The 19,689-nt window shown below is 48.2% G+C and overlaps 1 protein-coding gene across 3 annotated transcripts in view; it reads right to left on the bottom strand.

Annotated features, from left to right (window-relative positions):
* Positions 1–3,813: 3,813 nt before the first annotated feature.
* Positions 3,814–19,689, bottom strand: part of LOC126539137 (uncharacterized) — a 264,993-nt gene continuing 249,117 nt past the window's right edge. For all 3 annotated transcript variants that reach the window (XM_055075202.2, XM_050185872.3, XM_050185871.3), the window contains one exon: positions 3,814–8,897. In XM_055075202.2, coding sequence (XP_054931177.2) covers positions 8,665–8,897 — 233 coding nt within the window. In that variant the 3' untranslated portion in view covers positions 3,814–8,664. The remainder of the gene's footprint in view (positions 8,898–19,689) is intronic.

Here is a 19,689-nt window from a genome sequence, read left to right on the forward strand (position 1 = left end):
AGCCAGCGCCACCACTCACAAACCCTGGCGGCGGATGTAGAACATTCTTTCTGCCGCAGGCGTCACGAGTACGTGATCTTTTTGGGTGAGGGAAACTGGTCAATAAGCCCCCACATGCTACCTGAAGGCATCAATGTTGCCGGATTCGAGACCTTCGTTATGAAGTAAACGAGAAGAAAGGGGGTTAACCGTTTAGTGTCTGTTACAGGAGCCTAAAACATGTTTGATGCGAAAGCATCAAATGGCCCGTTGAACGCGCAAGCAGGCGCCTGTAGAAGCGAAACGGCACCCGAATTCCCATGTGCTGCTACGCCACGACACGACCACGCCTCGACGGAGCAGTTACGGCGCCGCAACGCCAGGGGGCGTGACGGGTCGTCGTCGGCGAGGCAGTGGCCCGTGACGCGCATAAAACCCCTTAAACTTCGTAAAGTAGCGACACTCCCCTCTTCCGCCTTCACTCCTCGTTTCTCCTCTCTTTCACGCTCCCTCCTCGACCGTGGCGGCGCCTACACTGCTCGCGCGTAGCAACGGAGCCAACATGCGCTTCTCGCCACTCCGTAGACGCTTCTCGAGCAAAAATGGCGCCGATGCACGGCGCGAGAGCCCACGTGATGCTATTAGGCCAATAGCGACGCGGAGTCGGCCAGAGCGCGCGAGGAGGAGGCGGCATCCTTCAAAGCCTGCTGCTAGTTTACGAATGGACTTTAGACGCGCACGTGCCGCCGTCTCACTCTCCGAAGCCGGCGCGCGGTCCGCACCTCTGAGTCCACCCCCCCCCCCCCCCCGCTCCAGGTTTAATTACTGCGCGCGCCTGCCGGCCTCGGTGGCCGCTGCTGCTTCCTCGGTCTCTCCGCACGCAGTACGTCGGTGGGCTGCTGCTGCTGGTTGCTGGCTCGGGTAGCACGTACCGCTATGGAGCACGTACCGCATGTCTACGTCGTTGGCGACCGCAACCTCGGCACTAGCGATGCAGTTGATTCTCAGCAATACCATCCAAAATGATTCCGGTCTAAACCCAGCATGCTAACGTATGTTTATATATATATATATATATATATATATATATATATATATATATATATATATATATATATATATATATATATATATATATATATGTATGAACAGTCCACAGAAATTTAATCTCAAAACTCGAAGGACCACTCAGCGGCGTTCAAGTGGACGTTGATGGTTTCGCATTCACAACACCTAAGTGCTTAGGTGTCCACACTCTTTTTAGTGCTGCAACGTCCGGTCTCTACTGGTCACATACGTATTTACAGCACTTATGACTTCCCTGCTGCTTTATAGCAGTGGTTTGGTCAGGCCCGAAACACCGCAACAACACAAACCGAAAAGTGCCGGAAATTAGTGTAGTACCGTCTCGACTTCGCCAACTGTGGAAATTCGGCCGATCTTTTGAAATATATTTTGAAAATGTTGAGGATTGCGTCAGGCTGCTCCGCCACGGTGAAGTTTAACAGACGGCCTAATGGTTAATGTCAGAAAAGGAGCCCGAAACAAAAGACAGGCATGAAATCCCAGCACCACTTCCTGAACTCATGAGACTTGAACAGAGCCTTCTTGAGACCAATTAATCAGCAAGGATTACGTGAAGCTATAGCGGAGCCAGTGACTGAGCCAGGTGAGCTTTCAGAACTTTCTTGCGGAAAATAAAAAAATAAAATGGGGAGGGGGGTTCTTAAATGGCGAAATATCTCATGGTAACCTACTGGCGCTCACCCGCCCACTTAGTGTCTCCGAGTCTGATTCTATCATACATTTTGGCCACATTTGTTTCTGGCTTTATTGTACATTAACGAGGCCAGATTCAGCATTACAGAGGCGACGTGAGCGCTGCGGAGAAGGTTGAAAGAGTTACATTCTGGGGGTTTACGTGCCAAAACCACGATCTGATTATATGCGGCATGCTGTAATGTGGGACACCGGATTAATTTGACCCCCTGGTGTTCTTTAGCGTGTACCAAATGCACGCACGGTACACGAGTACACAAGTCCGACTTGTCAACTTGTTCACTAAATAAAACCGCTCTACATCTACAGCATGATTCATACTCCAATCGAGTTTACATTTATACAAGTGGATCGTCGACTCTAACCAGCTCTGCTTGTGCGGTAGTCATTCCCTCGATGTCAACCTGCAAGAAGTTCAAGATCGGCCATGTTATAACATCGTCAGGGTCCAAACTTTCCACCCTCCTTAGCGCAGCGCTATATATGCAGCAGCAGCCACCAAAGCACTGGGCTATATTCTGCGACTCAAAGGCAGCCCTGCTATCACTCTTATCAGCACTGCGCCGCATACCCTACGAAGAATCGGTGGCAGAGATACGATTACGCTACTGTCTAGCGGTGGACAGAGGCCACGACCTTGTATTTCAATGGGTACCTGGGCAGTGCAACATTACTGGCAATGAAAGTGCCGACAAAGCTGCTCGTGAGGCACAGGGCAAATGTGAAAGCACCTCGATACCACTGTCGAGAACGGATACAGCGCAGCACCTCAGCGGTCTTGCCCATATTATTACTGTAAGAAAATGCAACACACCGGAGTTCACCAACCGGCGCCTATATGTCATGGACCCGCATATGACATTGCAACTTTTACGTGGTTATAACCGACGGAAAGAAACATTACTGCGCCGCCTGCGATTAGGAGTTTCTTTTTTGGATAATGAATTCTTACCAACTAGCTCAGCTTTCGATCGTTCGGAGTTTCTTTCAAAAGCACCTACTCATTCCTAATTGGAACGGCGGACAGTCCGAGTTGCACCGCGTGTGGTGTCGAAGAAACGACCGAACATCTCCCGTGTGACTGCCCCACATACGAAGATGAGAAGAGTGCCCTTCCGACAGCTTTGGGGCGCTTAGACGACAGGCCCTTCACAGAGGAGATCTTGAGGCCGTCACCTCGGGCGTCTGCTACGTGCAAGGCCACAAAGGCGCTGCGTTTCTGGAAATGCACCAGCCTGTATGACCACCCCTGACTGACTGAGCGATCAAACGCTTGTGTGTGTGACAGTGCAAACTGTGAACTTCTTCCTTCCTTCTCTTTCAATGCCATTTCCACCTCCTGCAGTGCAAGGTTGCCTACCGGGCTCAGCCTGGTTAACCTCCCTGCTTTTACCTTACTTCTCTCTCTATATATAGCCTTTACGTGGGCCAATCTCGACGATAGTGCAGTCTAAATATGCGGGCCGTTTCCGCGGGCATGTGCAGTTTAACAACGTCAGCCGGACCCGAAGACCGTGCAGCAAAAAAAAAAAAAAGAAAAAAAAAGAGAAAAGGGCTGTACGGCCCTGCCATCATACTTCCCGTGCACGAAGTGTGACGCGATATAGCGCCGCGCTGTGTGACTCCGCCCCATTCTCACCCCCGTTCACTCAGGAAAAGATTGTCTTTGATCGGCTTCAATACGACGTTGAATCGTTTAACTTTTTTCCCCTCTCTGTTCGCTGTTTGTTACGACAGAGCAAAGATAGACATTGAGTGTCAGGATGTTTTTCATTTTTTTTTCATTTTTTTTATTTATAGTCACTCCAATGTTTCCAGCTTGCAACATATCACAACAGACCGGTGAGCGAACCGAAAGCCTTCGAGCTGCGCTGTCGTTTACAAGCGTATCTAACCTGAATGGCTAAGGCTTTGGCTTAAGCAACCGCGTAGAAGTTGTTCGCTTGTCAGCGTGTTTTCTCACGTTCGCTTTCAGACGCATTGAGCACAAAGACGTCTTCGTGATAACATTCCAGAGGGAGATGAAATAAATAAGGAGGATAAGAACAACAACACTGCGACAGTTTGAAGTGTTTATTTAGGAAACATTCACCATCATCCACACCCTTGCCGGGAGAAAGAAAATAACAATATCAACGAAAAACACATCTGCCGACCCCTTTGATGGCTTTCCGTCCAGGCGGTTTCTCAATACTACCAGTATACCGCCTGCTCAAGTGCTACAGTTTTCTTGTTTTTCACGGCTCTATAGAGAGAGAAAGGAACGGTACATATTGCTGTTTCGCTTGTGCGGCGACGAGTTTGGAGTATACAGTGCGTCTGGACGGAGTCGTTTGCGAGTATTCTTTGTATTCCTGTTACGTGGCCTTCCCGACGTTCAAATACACCTTCCTCGGGCGCAGGCAGGGCGTTGGAAAACACCCGGAGGCTGTGGCGGTGGGGGATTCGCTAAAAGCGCGTCGCGAAAGCAGACGGAGCCAATTCGGTAGAAAGCCCACGCGTCTTCCTGCTCCGTGGCTTCATGTCACGTCGCGGCGTGTCTTCAACGCTGCAGATACGCCAGCATACGTTAAAAATGCAAGTCGCAAAGCCCGGAGGCTTGCCGGGCATTTCACACGTCAAGGACCCTCAGCCGCGCCGGGGAACGTTGTATTCGGGTCAGCACGCTCTCTCTAACCTCCTCTTACCACGGAGGTCCCACATCTTTTTCTCTTTCCTTTTTCTGTCCAACCCGAGCTTTTTCGAGTAGAAGTGGCAACTAACGTCGCTGGTGTCGGAGCTGTCGAGAAGGTCTTGCGGTGTTCGCTGGAACTGATTTAGAAAGCAGTGAAGCACAAACCTTTGCACAAGAATCAAGCTGACAAGACGGCTGCACGAAGTAATTTGGACGAGCACAACAAAGACGACATGGTACAATGATGTGAAATGCACGAAATGTTGCAAGCACACTGGAACTGGTAGATAAAGAAGGAAATCGCGAAGTATTGGCAACCACTGCCACCAACAGTGACTCTTTCAAAGCTACCTTCTGCTTGTATCCCGGAAGCAGTCTTTTACTAATTGCCAGTAAACCATCCGATGGGAACTGAAGCTTAGAACTGACAGTCAATTTAAATTTTTGGAAAACAATGCCGGTTGCACCAAAGCCAGAACTGTTGTATCGTGCGCGAGATAACAATCATACTACGGTGGGTCCAAGCAGACATCGTGAACAACGTTCCCGCGTGTTACTGGCAAGACGGCGCAACTAATGTTCGTCATCACTGACGTTGTACAACATTTTCTCGTGCCTAAAACGCCGCGTCACGGAACAGCCTATATGGTCAGTTTCTCTGGACCTACTGGGACACAAAAAAATTCAATTTTTAACACCTAATCAATGAAGCAATGCGGTGATGATCTCTGCGGTGACACTGTATGCGAGGGTTCTCTTGAAACTCGAATTACGATACTAACAAAGTGACCCCGTGCCGACAACGAAATGTCGTTTGTTACCTTTGTTCACTCTTTTAACCGGTACACACTGCGCAAGCTTCTGGAGACACGTGTTCGCTAATCAACACCATGGATGTTTTGATTGCTTGCCCACTCTACACGTGCTTCGGAGACGTCCGCGCATAATTTACCTCGCAGAGAAAGGTCCAGCTGAGGATGAACTCTGCCTTGCAGCGAAGCGCCAAACTTGGCTGAGGCAGTTTCTGTGGTTCGACGAAGTAGGCAGACTTATTTTGAAAGTAAAAACGATGTGCACAGAAGTACGCTTGCGCCGTCTACCTGGGACCATCGGTTCCAGACCTGACTTGATCAAGTACTGCAAGGTCGCCGTCATTTCTCGCCTTGGTAGCCGCAAAAGTAAACTGAAGCTGTGTCTTATTGCACAATTTGGTCCATCTGTCAGTACGACAGAGGAGAGCGCTATTATAACCCTTGACATCACTCTCTTCGAATCAATTCGTTTTGACCTGGAGACCTCCGGCAGTTGTTACAAACAATGCTGCACCCCAGCACGTCATTTATACGCTGTATTCACGTTTCTGGCAGCCTGTACAAACTGGAACACGGGCTGCGAACACGAATGGCCGTAGTCGAGATAACGTTAGTGCGGGTACACTGAGCGCTGTAAACCTTATCTTTTCGTGCGCCTAGTCGAGAGGCCACAAATTATGTGCACGTCTTTTCACGAGTCAGTGGATTAGGTGCGACCACAGGGTTGACTACGTCACAATGCGAACTACAGGGCCCGCTATAGAATTCACACGCGCAGCGTGCGTGATCATGATTACTCGGTGGCATATCGTGCCCTTCAGGGATACACTGGAAAAGACAGGTTTTCAGCGACCGATTGTAGATAGGGTGCCTACATGCAAACAAGACTTGCATGCCCTAGCTTCTAGGCTCGACGTGCATCTCTGCGCGTGCGCGCTAGTAATGATGGTTCTCGCTATCGCTCCTTCTTCTACCATTAATCCTCTTTCCCCTGAGTAGGGTAACAAACCGGCCACGCCATCTGGTTTACGCTCCCGCGCTATGTCCTTCTCTTCCTCTGCTTCCCGTGCCATGGCTGTTCGTGCGTAGTAGGCAGTATACGCACTGCCGCAGTAAGTCTCAAGGCTCGGTGCCACACACCCCGTCGGTGCTGGCGACGTTCGATAACGTGGCGAGCCCTCCGGAATGATCCAGTTGTTCAAAACCTCTGTGTAAGCCACAGTCACCGAAAAAAAAAGGACCGGGCCAAATCATGCAATTGCACACATAGCGTTGTCTGCTGAAGAGAATAAGACCTGATGGTACTGGAATTCTGTAATGTTGCTCGAGTCGGTACACGCATCGAATAACGTGGATGGCACGTTGGGTTAAAGCGGTAATGCACCCACCGGCGACACTTATTGCGACTACGTACGCTGGTAAAGCGGTACTTGCGGACCAGATAATATCGCCTGTTTCTTCCGCGGACCAACATGATGTTGCACAAGCTGCACCGAATCGCACCACAAGCAGCCAGTCTGCGTCGCCGTTTTGTACGGCATGATTCGCTGTCACTGATTCACCCGTTATTTCGCAAGCACAATCAACGTTTCGGCCTTCCACGTGAATCGCGCTTAAGCGACGTTAAATATGTCGTTACTGAGACCACTGCGGATCATGCCAGGCGTGCACGAGTCGGATCTATCAGTCTCCCGCCCGCGATGCTCGGTCCTTGCGCGATTCAAAACACACGCCGAGTCTGCGCTCCGCTTACACCTGACTGCAACTTCAACAGATGCACGGTTTTCGTACCTCCGTTACGCTACCGCAGCTTTTTCGAATCGGGACAGACTCAAGAACTTGGTGACACGTTACGCAATTGGTGACAGGTTAGACATTTGTTCTCCGGAAGCGACACATGTTCCACCTTTGGGAAAAATGGACAGAGGCCCGCCTTCCTTCCGTGTGTCACCCGCGGCGACGGGTGTTCGAACAACTGTGCCGGAATGTCAAACCGACCTGCTATAACTGCCTGCGGTCTCCACACGAGCCAGACGAGACAAGGCCAGAATCTCAGAAGAGTGGTAGTATCGTGGTTTTACTTTTACATAGCTAAGAAAGGATGTCACTGTGTCTATGCTTCCCCTATATTTTTCTGGCAGTCATCCACGCACCTGGCGGGCGCAAGGTGACTCCAAAGCCAAGGTGTTCTCGCTGCATGAATTGACAGACATGCAATTAAATTACATTTGACTACAAGCACGTGAAACCCTACCTGGGTAACTCTAGATGTTAAAAGAGCTGCGTTACGAGATAAAAAGAAGAAAGTTTGCTTTTGCCGGGCGCTCATAGACTTATCAAGTTCCCCCTACCAAAGCGAGAAATGTATTATGAGAGTAAAATTAACAGTTCGGCCTGAGCATCGCCCCTTATATCAAGGTGCGTTAATCGACAGCGCCGCCTAGAAGTTCCCAAGTCTCAAAACTGATATTCAACGCGAGAACTCAACTAGCAGTTAGCGCTTACGCATGCCCTGGCTCAGTATTTCATGTTGAAGGCTATGACGTACGATGAAAATTGTCTCACCTCGTCGAATAGGCCAACTCGTGCCTGTAGGAGTGCACCCAGATAAAAAAAAAAGTTTGGTCTGTGCCACTGATTAGAAGTGAAGTCATGAAAACACCGGTCATCGGCACCGAGAATGCCATGCTCGCTTAGGTGCAGTGAATCGCCAACTCCTCCCGCCTCAAATGCTTTCGTCAACGCGAAAAGTTCACCGGTTCAGAACGAATGCACAGAGGACCGGAAGGTCCCATCGGGACATAAAAGTTACATGCGCAGCGCCTCACAACCATCTGGGACCGGGTTCACAATGCGGTTCGTAGGCAAGGATGACGCTTAAGAATTGACGCCGGCCAATCGTCAAACGAAACGTGGTGACAGGGATAGTGCCATCAAATTAATCATTCGCTAGGTGAAAACCATAAGACAGAACTGGGTTATTGTGGCAATACGACTCGAAATCCTGTTTCAATTTGGGACGGATGGATGGATGGTGGCTGCAATGTCAGCAAATCGCCTTGGAACCGACAGTGATTTCCGTTGCATGGCCTCAGAGGTGGTACACAAAGCAGTCACTTCTGCCGCGCGATTTCCGACACGATCTGTCGCCGCGACATGAACGTTTGCCATCGCGAGAGCGGCCCAGCGACAGAAATCACTGATCGTATAACGGGAAAGATTTGCACTTAAACGAGTTATTAACTAACCAAAACATTCGTGAACCCGTTCACTGACTCGGTGAGCGTGGAGAAAGACGCCCTCGGTGAATACGGCAGCCTTGGTGAATACGGCAACCTCGGTGAATACGGCAAACGCCAGTGGCATTCCGGCGACGGGAGGCGCCAAAAGAGCGCGAGTGCGTGGCCGCAAGCGGACGCCTCAGTACGGCGCCGAGCACGCGAAATCCGTGGAGCCCTCGACGCTGTTGTCGTAGCAGATGGGCTCGTCCGCGGCGTGGCCCTTGCGCCTGCGCAGGGCGAACACGAGGCAGGTGCCGAAGCCGAACACCTCCAGGAAGAGCGCCAGGCCGCCGATGACGGCCGACGCGGTCGGCTCGAAGCACATCACGCCTAGCTGCTCGGCGATCAAGTCCTCCATGCTGGCGGGCCGACCTGTCAGAAGAAAACAAAAAGGAGAGGTGACACTATCGTCAGTACGTAAGTACACTGTCGTAAGTAAGCCGGGGTGGCTTTTATAACAGCGGCTGTCACGTGTTTAAGTACCAAGCGTTGGGTAGCCAATCAGGTGCCGAAAGTACTATTCTGTCCGCAATGTGTGACCGTACAGTAGCATTAATAGCTACAAGCGCTGCTCCAGAGTACTTGAAGATTGCCGGACTAGACGCAAGGCTTTAAGGAAGCTACTGTGTTAGTGTATATATGCATCCCTTTTTTCCTGTCCTCATCATAACCTTTCATCACTATTTTCAGTCCCCTTTCGTTGTTTCTCTGTGCAAAGTATATATATATATATATATATATATATATATATATATATATATATATATATATATATATATGGCGGCAATATAACCGAAACGAGCTCACTCAGGCTCGCTCAAAAAAAATAGATTATTTTTTCCTTAAGGCTGACTGGGACTTAGATTCACCGAAATCGTGCCCTGCCGGACTCAGTCCGACTCGAGACTCACACGGCTGTTTCAAAAGTGGCGCAAATTAAATCTCGTGCACAGATGATCGAAGTAGACAGGCGCTCGTCCTGTACGTACTTCGTCTTGGAAGTGTGTCAAATTTCGCCCCTCTTCTAAAGGCTATGTGTCACCAATCAGCCCAACGAAAAGAACTCCTACCAAACACACATCCCTACAACTCACTAGAACTCGCTTACGCTCACGGTCGGTCTGAGCCTGAGTGAGTCGACTCATGAGTAAGTTGCAGAAGGGTTGAATGAGTATGCTTTCCTAGTTTTGCCACACGTTTATCTGGCTAATATTCGTGTCATTCTACCTTTTTTTTTTCATTCTCTGTGTATTTGGAATTGACCACACGCCACACTGCACGCGGCATGTCCTGACCGTCCGATTCCTGGGAAGTAAAGCAAGAGATCGGGAAAGGGGTTGTTAAGAGGAGGTTACACACAAGGAAGGACAGAGAGGTTAGCCTGTGTAGACAGCGGCTGGCAAACCTTGTGCTGTGTAAAGGGGTAAAGTAAATGAAACTTAGATAAGAGAGACGCGTTCAAAATAAGGGGAACACATGTGTACATATTGTGCACATAAAGGCGATGGAGCGTGCTACAACCGTTACTGAGTCTATTATCACAGAGACCGCATGGCGCATTGCGTTCATAGCTTTCTTTGTTAAGCACGGTCCGGACCAGTCTCCGAAATTTATCTGCACCGACAAGGGCAAATCGTTGAGTTTGTAAAGCCCATGATGATCATCACTTAACATGCACTCGCGCAGCCTTACAACCGGGACGCTCCCGTGTTCGTCTAAGAGCTGTTCTTTGTTACATGCCACATCAACTTAGGATCACTGGGTACACGATGGCAGATACCTTATAAACATTATTTGAATTCATAACCAGCACAAACGTTGCAGCTTCCACATCAAACACCATGCTGTATGACACACCTTCATGCAACCTAACAATGGGGATACTTTCATGTAGCAACTGCAGCCGTGAAGACGAGTCCTCGGCAAGACATGTCACAACTTCGCTGACCACCGAGCGGAGTGTGCCTTCGAGGGAGGACTCGGGCGCATGTAACAGAAACAGACGCCGGCTACCACTTCCAGTTCTCTAAGAACTCCAACACGATGCAAAAATTTGCATAACCATCGTGAAAGTTCTCCCAGAGGGACCTCTATACTTATAGGACACATTGTTGTGACATCATCCTCTCCTGCACTTCGAATTTCGCAACCATGCGTTCATCACAGATGCAAAAAAAAAAAAAAAAAAAGAAAAAAAAGTGCCGTTACCTTGTAGCCTTGAAGAAAGAAAAAAGAAGAATGTGGTTTTAGTAACTCCCGCGACGTCGACGGTATATCGATAAAAAGAAAGTAAAAGTAAAGGAAAACCAGCGTGCATCGTTTATAAGGCGCAACGAAAAATTCAGCGAACCGTTCTAAGTGTTTCATTCGGGGCAGCGTCTCCTTCAAGGGCCTTCAATTTCGTTTTGACTTTTCTCTCTCTCGCTGACGCGCTTCGCACTCGCCCTCCTAGATGGGAACGTAAGCCTCGCTTATTCAAGCCGCAACATTTCTCTTTCGCCACGGTATAGCGCCGCGAAGGAAGCTCGAAACAAAAAAACGACAACAAGCGATAAGACAGAGAGCTAGATGAAGAAGGATGGTCGGAGGGGGGTGCCTTCGGCTGGGTCTGCCGGCGCAATCTTGCCGTTCCCAGAGGAGCTTCTGGCCTATCTTTCGCATCACTAGCTCTGCTTGAACCAGAGAACTTGTCACGCGCAGACGGTGGACAGTATTCCCAAGGGCCAGAGGGAAAAAAATAAAGAAAGAAGCTCTAAATGTGTGGCCACTTTTCTTCGTCGGTCATGTGCCTGAGACGTGACCTGAACGAGCGCCAAAAGACGTGAACATAACGAAAAGCAACTTCAACATTGGTCAGGCTAATCTCCCCGCGTTAAACACGTCGGGCAGGCTGAAGTTAGAGAGGTTACACAGATTAGGGCTTACAGGATTGATACCCCTGTAAGCAATGGCTGATATCCCCGTAAGCAAGCCATAAACGTGATGGCTCATACGAACGCAAGGCAGAGACTACAAGCGCTCAGCAAAGTGAAGCGAACAGTGCATTGATTCATTGAAATCACCCATCCAGCACACAGAAGTACATACGTTTCAATAAAGAACGAGCTCAAAACGGGCATTTGAACCATAAATAAAGCATTTCATACCCCCCTCAGCAATTGTAGTGTAGCTTCGCTGGACATCCAGGTTGATAAGGACCGATAAGAGTTGATAAGGGTCGGATCATTATCGATAAGGTTGATAACGACGGTTGAGGGTCAGTAAGGGTTCATGGTGGTCGAATTAAGCTTCACAACATTGATAATGACTCCGGACTACGTGGAGACGAGCAAGTGGCATGATGTTTACGCATATGGGCGCTATAACGTAAAGCTATTCCAAACTTTTCTATTCTAATTCTGCAATCAGCACTTCACGACTGGTCAAAAAATTTTAGGGCCACCCCCGCTTCGCCCGTCTGTCACGCGACGTCACGAAAACCGTGATAGCTCCCCATCTGATATGGCATGTACACACTGATTATGCATGATTGGACTGAGCAAAAGGAAAATAGTTATTTTTGATTCGACGCCTTTTAGCTATTAGCCACCTACTATTGGTCAGAAGCTTTAGGGCTGCACCCACTTCACCTGCCTGTCACGGGACGTCACAAGATCGCGAAAACTCACCGCGTCAAAGTGACCTGTACGCGTTAGAGATACAATAATATGGGGAACAAAATTGATTTTTTTTCCCTGAATAGCTGGGAGACTGCCCCATTCCGAAATGAATAGATGACGGCTGCCCGGCGATCTCTCAGACACAGGCTACTCGCACCTGCCGGAAAGCACCGACTTATTTGGGTATAATGAAATTTTTCTGTGGCAGTGTAACGTTGCCGAGCCCTTTCGGCACGTATACGACATCGCTCTGCTAACTCTTCTTCGCTTAGCATCCGTTTAAGTGGCATTTTTAGCGTTCCGCAACACGCCGCCACGATTATCGACCAGCCACCGCAAGCTAAACAAGGAGAAGCGGACCAATCGCATACACAGGCACCACTCTCCTCCTCTGGTTATCTATTTTTCCTGAGCTGGCTTGGCCCCATCGAAACGCTCTCCACTTCAGCGTGCTCCTCGCCTCTTGTCAGCCAATTAGATGAGAAAACGCCCTCAATGTAGGCAATGTTGATAGTTTTTAAAGCAAACAAAACTGACCTCCTACAAACGACGAGAGCGTTTGAATGGTCGGTTAAGACAGCGCTGCGGATCACCGCGCGATGCTTGCGTCAGCGGTTACGTAATTTTTTAATGACGAGATTGGAATAAAAACAGATTGGAATGGTTTCGCGTTATAGGGCCCTATACTTAGCTCCCAGAGGAGTTTCTGCGTGAATCTTTTTTATTGTTGTTGTTCAGACTTTAAAACATCGTTTCTGACTATATTACCTAGAGGGAAATCTGGTGCCACCGTCTATCGGAGGTTTCTAAGGAGCGCTGTGCCGTCATGAGAATGAAGTTATAAGGGTGAACGAGGCTTGTGTTGGCTGGTGTTGTACGAGGCTCGGACTAAAAACGTGGATATGGCTACACAGATAATGCGCTCTAAAAATAAGATCTTCATAAAAGGTTTCCATTCACTCATATTACAATTTTCAATAAAACTTACTCACCTGCCGTGCAAATCAAGCGAAGAAAAGCAAGAACAGACGACAAACTGTTCCAACGAGAGCGAGAATCTTGTCGTCTGTCCGCCAACTTTAGCGGCCCGCTGATAATTTTTACGTTTCATGTAACAGTGCGTTTAATCCCAAGTCCTTATAATGAAATATATTTTTGCACTATAATAAAGCTAAATCATCTCTTTACGTGCTGTTTTATTAGGAAATGAATCATTGTGACAGACGGAGCTGTGGTAGCCAGGCGCATCTTGAAGATTTACTGGCTCTCTGAGAACGATGCCAATCCGAAGTCTCCATATACCGGCATTCCCATGCATCAACAGCGCAGTAGCGCGAGATTTTCCTTTGGCTAATATAGTGAGAAACCTTATGCTTAAAAAGCAGCGAAATGGCTAAACGATGGAAAGCTGTAACTACCCGTAGCTTTCTTATTTTTTATAGCATTGAATATGAAGCCAACTTTAATACAAGAACGAGTCCCTTAGTAACGTCGCGAAAGGGCCTATCGCTAGGAATCTGAAAAAAAAAAGCAAGTAAATAACGGAACTGAAAAACAAGCATTGACGATAAAGATGACGAGAGGCTTGCGTAGTTGGGACATAGCAACGTTACCTGAACGTAAGATGCAGCAACTTCTTCATCATCTGTCGCAGTGCACCGTTTAACAAAAAAATCCTGCTTTCACAATGTCTTCGAGAAAGAGGTGAATACTTCTAGACTAACAGTGAACACGAGAACGAATTAACTTGCACAACCTCGTTGAGTAGAAACTGCGTGGATAGCGAAGGAGGAGGTTAACCCAACACAGTAGCTTATCCAAGTCGGCTGAAGCATAACATGGATAACTGAAAATTGTTGGGAGAGCTTCTCATGTTGCAGCGAACTGAAATAGGCAGAACAGAAGGAGGTTATGATGTTGATGAACATCCCAGTAAACATATGGTACACGGACATTCTTATTGTATACCAACTATTTATGTCTTATTTTTCTCGCTTCTTTTTTTTTCTTTTTTTAATTTTGGCGTGAGGTTGTAGCTTCTAATCCTCGCCGTGTAGGGAATTTGCATCCAGAAGGAATTTGCGTAGCCAATCTATTGCTGGTAGTGACGATAGTATTGTGATGATGACGACGAAGAAGCTGGGTTAATCTGTCTGATGACGAGAAGGACTAGCAGGCTTGCAGTTCTATTTGATATCTCACAGTTGTGGGGCCAATCAGTGTAGATGATGAACATGAAGTATTGTCGCTAATCTGCGTATTAAAAGAAGGGGAAAGAAAAGGAAGCCTCTACTTTTGAGGTGACGTATATAGTATGAGCCATCAAAAAGTCCTTATGTTCAATTTTTAAATTTTTCTAGTTCTTTATATGAAGCGTTTAGGTCATTATGTCGTATGCAAATGTAATTGCATTGCAAGCGGCTATTCGATTAACATGTCATGACGAAGCACAGTGATAATACGCTGACCTTTTCCCTTCGTCACGTACGCCAACCTACTCCGGTCGATAAATTTATTCCTCATTTGCTTGATGAGCCATGAAATGCCGCAACTACTAAAAACTATGGCACCAAACGTTCTTTCTAGGCGGTTACATGCTAGCCAACAATCAAATGAATTTATTTAGGTATTAAAGAAGACACGCCCTAGCATTCAAATCTGTATTCTTGTACGAACGACAGTTTACGGTTCGGTGCAGCAACTGCACTTCGACATGATGTCTTTTTCTTTTTCTTTTTGCACCCCGGAAAAAAAATTTAAAAAAAAATTCTACATCTTCCATCGGGCCGATGGCCCGCATAAATCATATTCGCAATAAGTCCATCCTTTAGTCGTCGATTTACTGCTGATATCTACGAATGTATTGAAATCTTTAGTCAGATGATAAGCTGGCGTGGTGGTAGTAGTAGTACGTTAGGAAGTAGCGTTTTCAGCTCCCTCGAGAGCAAGTCATGATTTTTTCTTTCCCCCGTAACTTTCTCTTCTTTGCCTAATACCTGCAAACATGTAAAATACAGACAAGTTAAATCTTCCGTACTCGAGCGTCTGCATTCCCCCGGCACGCTTCGACACCTCTGGCCAGAGGCCTCGGACGGTCCGGACACCGACCTGGCAGACAGAGCTACCAACCGTTAAGGACGAAACCTTACGACCTCTGCTGGAATCCAATAGCTTTTAAACTAAGCAGTAGCGTTTCTAAGTTGACTCGAAATCGTGACCACATCACCTACAAATGTCATCGCGGTCCGTTGCACTGCAATCCCCATAATGGAACCCTCGTTGGGGCGCATCTTTCAATCGGTTGAAGGGAATTCGCTGCTCTCCTTATATTGCTTCTGAAAGGCCCTGCGATCGCGCCTACACCGTGTGCCTCAAGGCAAGGAACGATCCGAGCTCGCGCTCCTAACACGGTCGACCTCCGAAACCTTCACCGAAGACGCAGACAGGGGAGGCGGTCTTCTTTCAGGAAGAGCGAATGAGAATAACGATTGAAATTGGCAAAATAAAGAGAGAGAGAGAAAGAGGGGCAGAGAAAGAGTTCGCCGAATCGCTTGAAGAAAAATAAAAACAAAACGAAGGAGTTCAGACAAAAAAACGCCAACCGCTGAGGCCCTCCGCGTGGAGAATCCTTATTCCGAGGGCCATCAATTTTTACGAGACGGGGCGAAGGACTAAAAGGAAGCTGGTGTCGGAGCATGCGGCTGGGTGGGGGCGGGGTGGAGGGGCGGGGGGGAGGCGGGCGGTTGGAAACGGTACGCATAAGAAAAGAAACGGTCGCCGTAAATAACAAGAGATGGACGAAAGTTGGACATGGGTCGGACGGTGGACTGCTCGTTTAACTCAGGAGCATCGCGAAGCCGGGCGGGCTTTATTCTTTTCTCTGCGTCGAGCTTCCGCAGATGAAGAACAGGAAAAGAACAAGTGCGAGAAGAAGGGACAAAAAAGAAAGAAAGGGAAAGAAATGACGCTTTCGGCGGGACTCCGGACTCTGGAGACCCCCGCGAGTGCACTATATTCTTTGCGCGAAGTTGCCTCATCTCGAAGAAACCAGCGCTCTCTGGAAAGCATGCATCCATCGTTCCTTCTTTTTCCTATCTTTTCGGCCGTTCTGGTCAAGGTGTATAAAGATCGCGAGAAGGTGTGGCCACTGACAAAGTACACACGCACGCACGCACGCACGCACGCGCACGTCTACACACACGCACAAAAAGAATAGGAAAGTTTCACTGCCACCAGTTAAAAGAGAAATCAAAGGATGAAAGGCATTTCTGCGTCGAGTTGCCTCATCTTGAGGCAGAAGCGGCCTTTAAGTGTATACCTATATATATTTCTTCAGGTTTTCTTTCCTCTTTTTTGCACTGCAGCATACACGGAGCAGCCCGTGGATATAAAAACTTTGAAAAGCCGTTGCCCACTGGGCGAAGACAAAGCAAAGCTTGACCGGCTCCGAATAGAGGGAAGCGGATGAAAAACGTTCGGATCGCACGGGGTAGCTATCTCGAATGCCGGTTCGGCCTCGTATAGAGTATATATGGAGAGAATCGATGCGGTGTGTGCACTGGGCCTTTTTTTTTTTTTTTCCTCGAGATTGAGTCGTCGCTGCGGCCTCTTAAAGGAGTGCGCGCCCTGCGAGATGTTGAAGGGAAAAAAAAAAAAGTCGAGCGCGCTTCTTCTGGCTCGAGGTTCTTTCTCTCGACGCATCGCACATATGCCGTTGTTATTACCGAAGCGAAATGCACGTTCGTGGAACCCGTGGCTGTAAAAACCGAGCGGAAGAACTGTCACTATATAGTGTCCCCCCCCTCGGGAATCATTTTCCGTCGTGGTGATCCAGCGGGGACCTCACGCTACACTTTGGCTTGACCGAACGCTGCTTGGCCGGCAGGGCTTGTCCTCGTTGGTTACCGCGGCTGTCCCGACTCGGCATCGCCACCTGCGTCTGAGTACCAGCACTCAAAGGCCTTTGCGTCATGCTCGGAATGTCCAGCTGCTACATCTGCGGTGGTTACCCGTCATATATATATGCGGCTGCTGCGTCCACAATGACGGCCCACGGGGGAAAAATAAAAGGACACTTTGAACGGCCAGCTTTCACGGCGGGCCACTGTGAGACATGCACGTCGCCTTGTGCAGCGTACGTTGTACGACCGACTGCACTGCAAAAGGGGCCTGCGTCGCTTAATTTCTTCGTGAGAATGAACCCCGTGGCCAACCGCTTGTTTGGTTTACAACGGCATACGAAAGGCAAGGTAGGTTACATTAGAGCGAACCATTTTAGGACCCAGTTGAAGATTTCACTCTGCCAATTTTCCCGTATATCGAGTATATAGAAACACACATATCACAGCCTCGCAAAAACATTAACCCACGTGTGTGCACTGTAAAAAGGACAGCGGCGCACACTTCTATCAGTCAGCGCGACAATCAAGAACCGCGCAAACCTTACCGTTGCTCTTTCGTTTCATCGCATATTAAAAGATGAAATTAATAACAATACAAAGTACGCAAAATGATGGGGACAGTGCTCGGACGGCATTTAAAAAAAAATGCAGTTTCGCCCGAAAGGTGAACTATCGATTGCGACAGTAGCAAATTAGTAGACAGCTATAAAAAGTAAGGATAGTAACAGGGTGTCTACCAAGTTGACATTTCCAAATCCCTGAGTTTTCCAGGTTTTCCCTGAGTGCCTTTGCAATATTCCCTGAGTGACACAGAACTTTGTTTTATGTCAGGACGGGTTCCCTGCATCATGTCGCCCAATGGTATCACTCATGGGTAAAAAAAAAAAAAAAAAAAAAAAAAACTTAGATAAGTTTGAATAGTAAGGGGCAGTGTTTATTTTATTCAAAAAGAAAACAGAAGGGGAGGGTTAGTAAAATGCACAGCGAATTAAATATCTTGGAAAGAAATAGTAAATACTATTGCAAATTGAGTCGAACATTCTCATGTACGAATAAAAAAGAGATTCATACAGAATGGTTTCCAATGAGCTATTTCTATCAACTGATAGCAAGCTAATCGGTATGAGGCCCGAATTTTATAACAAGTGAGATTCCCTCGCAACAGCTGGTAAGTCAGCCTCAACTGTCCTGACCTACTCTCAGCCTGCACACTACGCCTCAGCGTTGCGTTTCACTGTGCTAAAGATTTGTCTTTATTTTTTTTTAAACTTCGATGAGGGACACCTGTATCTCGGTGTCAGCCAACGCTTTGCGTTTAGAGTGCAAGCTCCTTCATAATAGCGGCGGCATGCTTCCTTTCTCGTTCATTGCTGAATGCGTAGGTCCTTAGTCTTCTTGTTCTCCTTCGGCTGCGCGTTCGCCACACAAACTATTTGAAGCATCCTCTTGGACAGTTGTACAATCAGCGTCCGATTCTTCAGACTCCCTAGGGGCCGCGAGAACGTCCGAAAAAAATTATGCATCTCTTTTACAGCCCTTAAGGGCTCAAATCGCCACAAGCACGACCAAAAAAGCTCTGAAGGCCTGCCAGCACACTTATTAGGCATATCGGTGCTCGTACTGTGACAGAAGATGACGGGTGCGCGCGTGTATAATTAAGGAATACATAGTGTGCCCCGTGACAGTTGCCCCTTCCCACACTTGTTATGCTTCACAGCCTAACATAGCTGTAAAAAGGCGAAGCTGACTTTCGGGAACCGGCGTTATGCCACGCGCCGTGCTTTCCGAACTTCGAAGCCAATCGCAATGACCACAAAGGCGGTGTCGGTGCCATTGCTGACAGAGGCGAATTCATTCAATGAAAAACACGGCAGAGAACGGCAAGAAGCTTAATACTGAACCTCGAAGCAGATAGGCCTAGCATTGCCCGCGGTGGTGGTTACGGCTGCCAGCGCATCTGCGTGCGATTGTGCCGGTTCGAGGCGGCGAGGTTATCAAAGTGACGGCGGTGGTGGTTTGATGAATGCCGTTTCGGACCTGCGGTCACGGCAAGAAGTCCAGAAAATCGGACGGCGAAGGGTTTTTGCGTCCGAAATTTCAGACGTTCTTATACATTGACCCTATGGGGTACGCAGTGGTGCCGTGTCGCCGTCCGAATTATCTGGTGTTCGGAAAGTCGCTCGTTGACTGTACTCTGGCAACTCCTCCGGCCGACGACGCGGCGTCAAAGACCATTCGTTACGATTCCTCTGTTACTCGGGCCAGCCTTACCGCGACTTTCGTTCCCTTTCAATAAAATTACAGCCGATTTTTCCTGATAGAAGCGCAAATTCCCTGAGCTTTCCCTGAGTTTTTCCAGACTACTCAAAATCCATGAGAATTCTTGGTTTTACCGGTTTTCCCGGTTGGTAGACACCCTGTAGTAGTTCTATCGGCCGTATAAACTTGTAAACATTCGCTAACTAACTAAATTAGCAAGCACGCGCACGCGCACAAGCAAATATGAACACATCTCACACGATGACAGCGGCAACTTACTGTGGAAACGTTGGAGTGAGGAAGCGCGGCAGCAGCAGCGAGCGAATTGACCTTCGTGCTGCCTCT

This window comes from Dermacentor andersoni, chromosome 11, assembly GCF_023375885.2.
Source record: "Dermacentor andersoni chromosome 11, qqDerAnde1_hic_scaffold, whole genome shotgun sequence".
NCBI lineage: Eukaryota > Metazoa > Arthropoda > Arachnida > Ixodida > Ixodidae > Dermacentor > Dermacentor andersoni.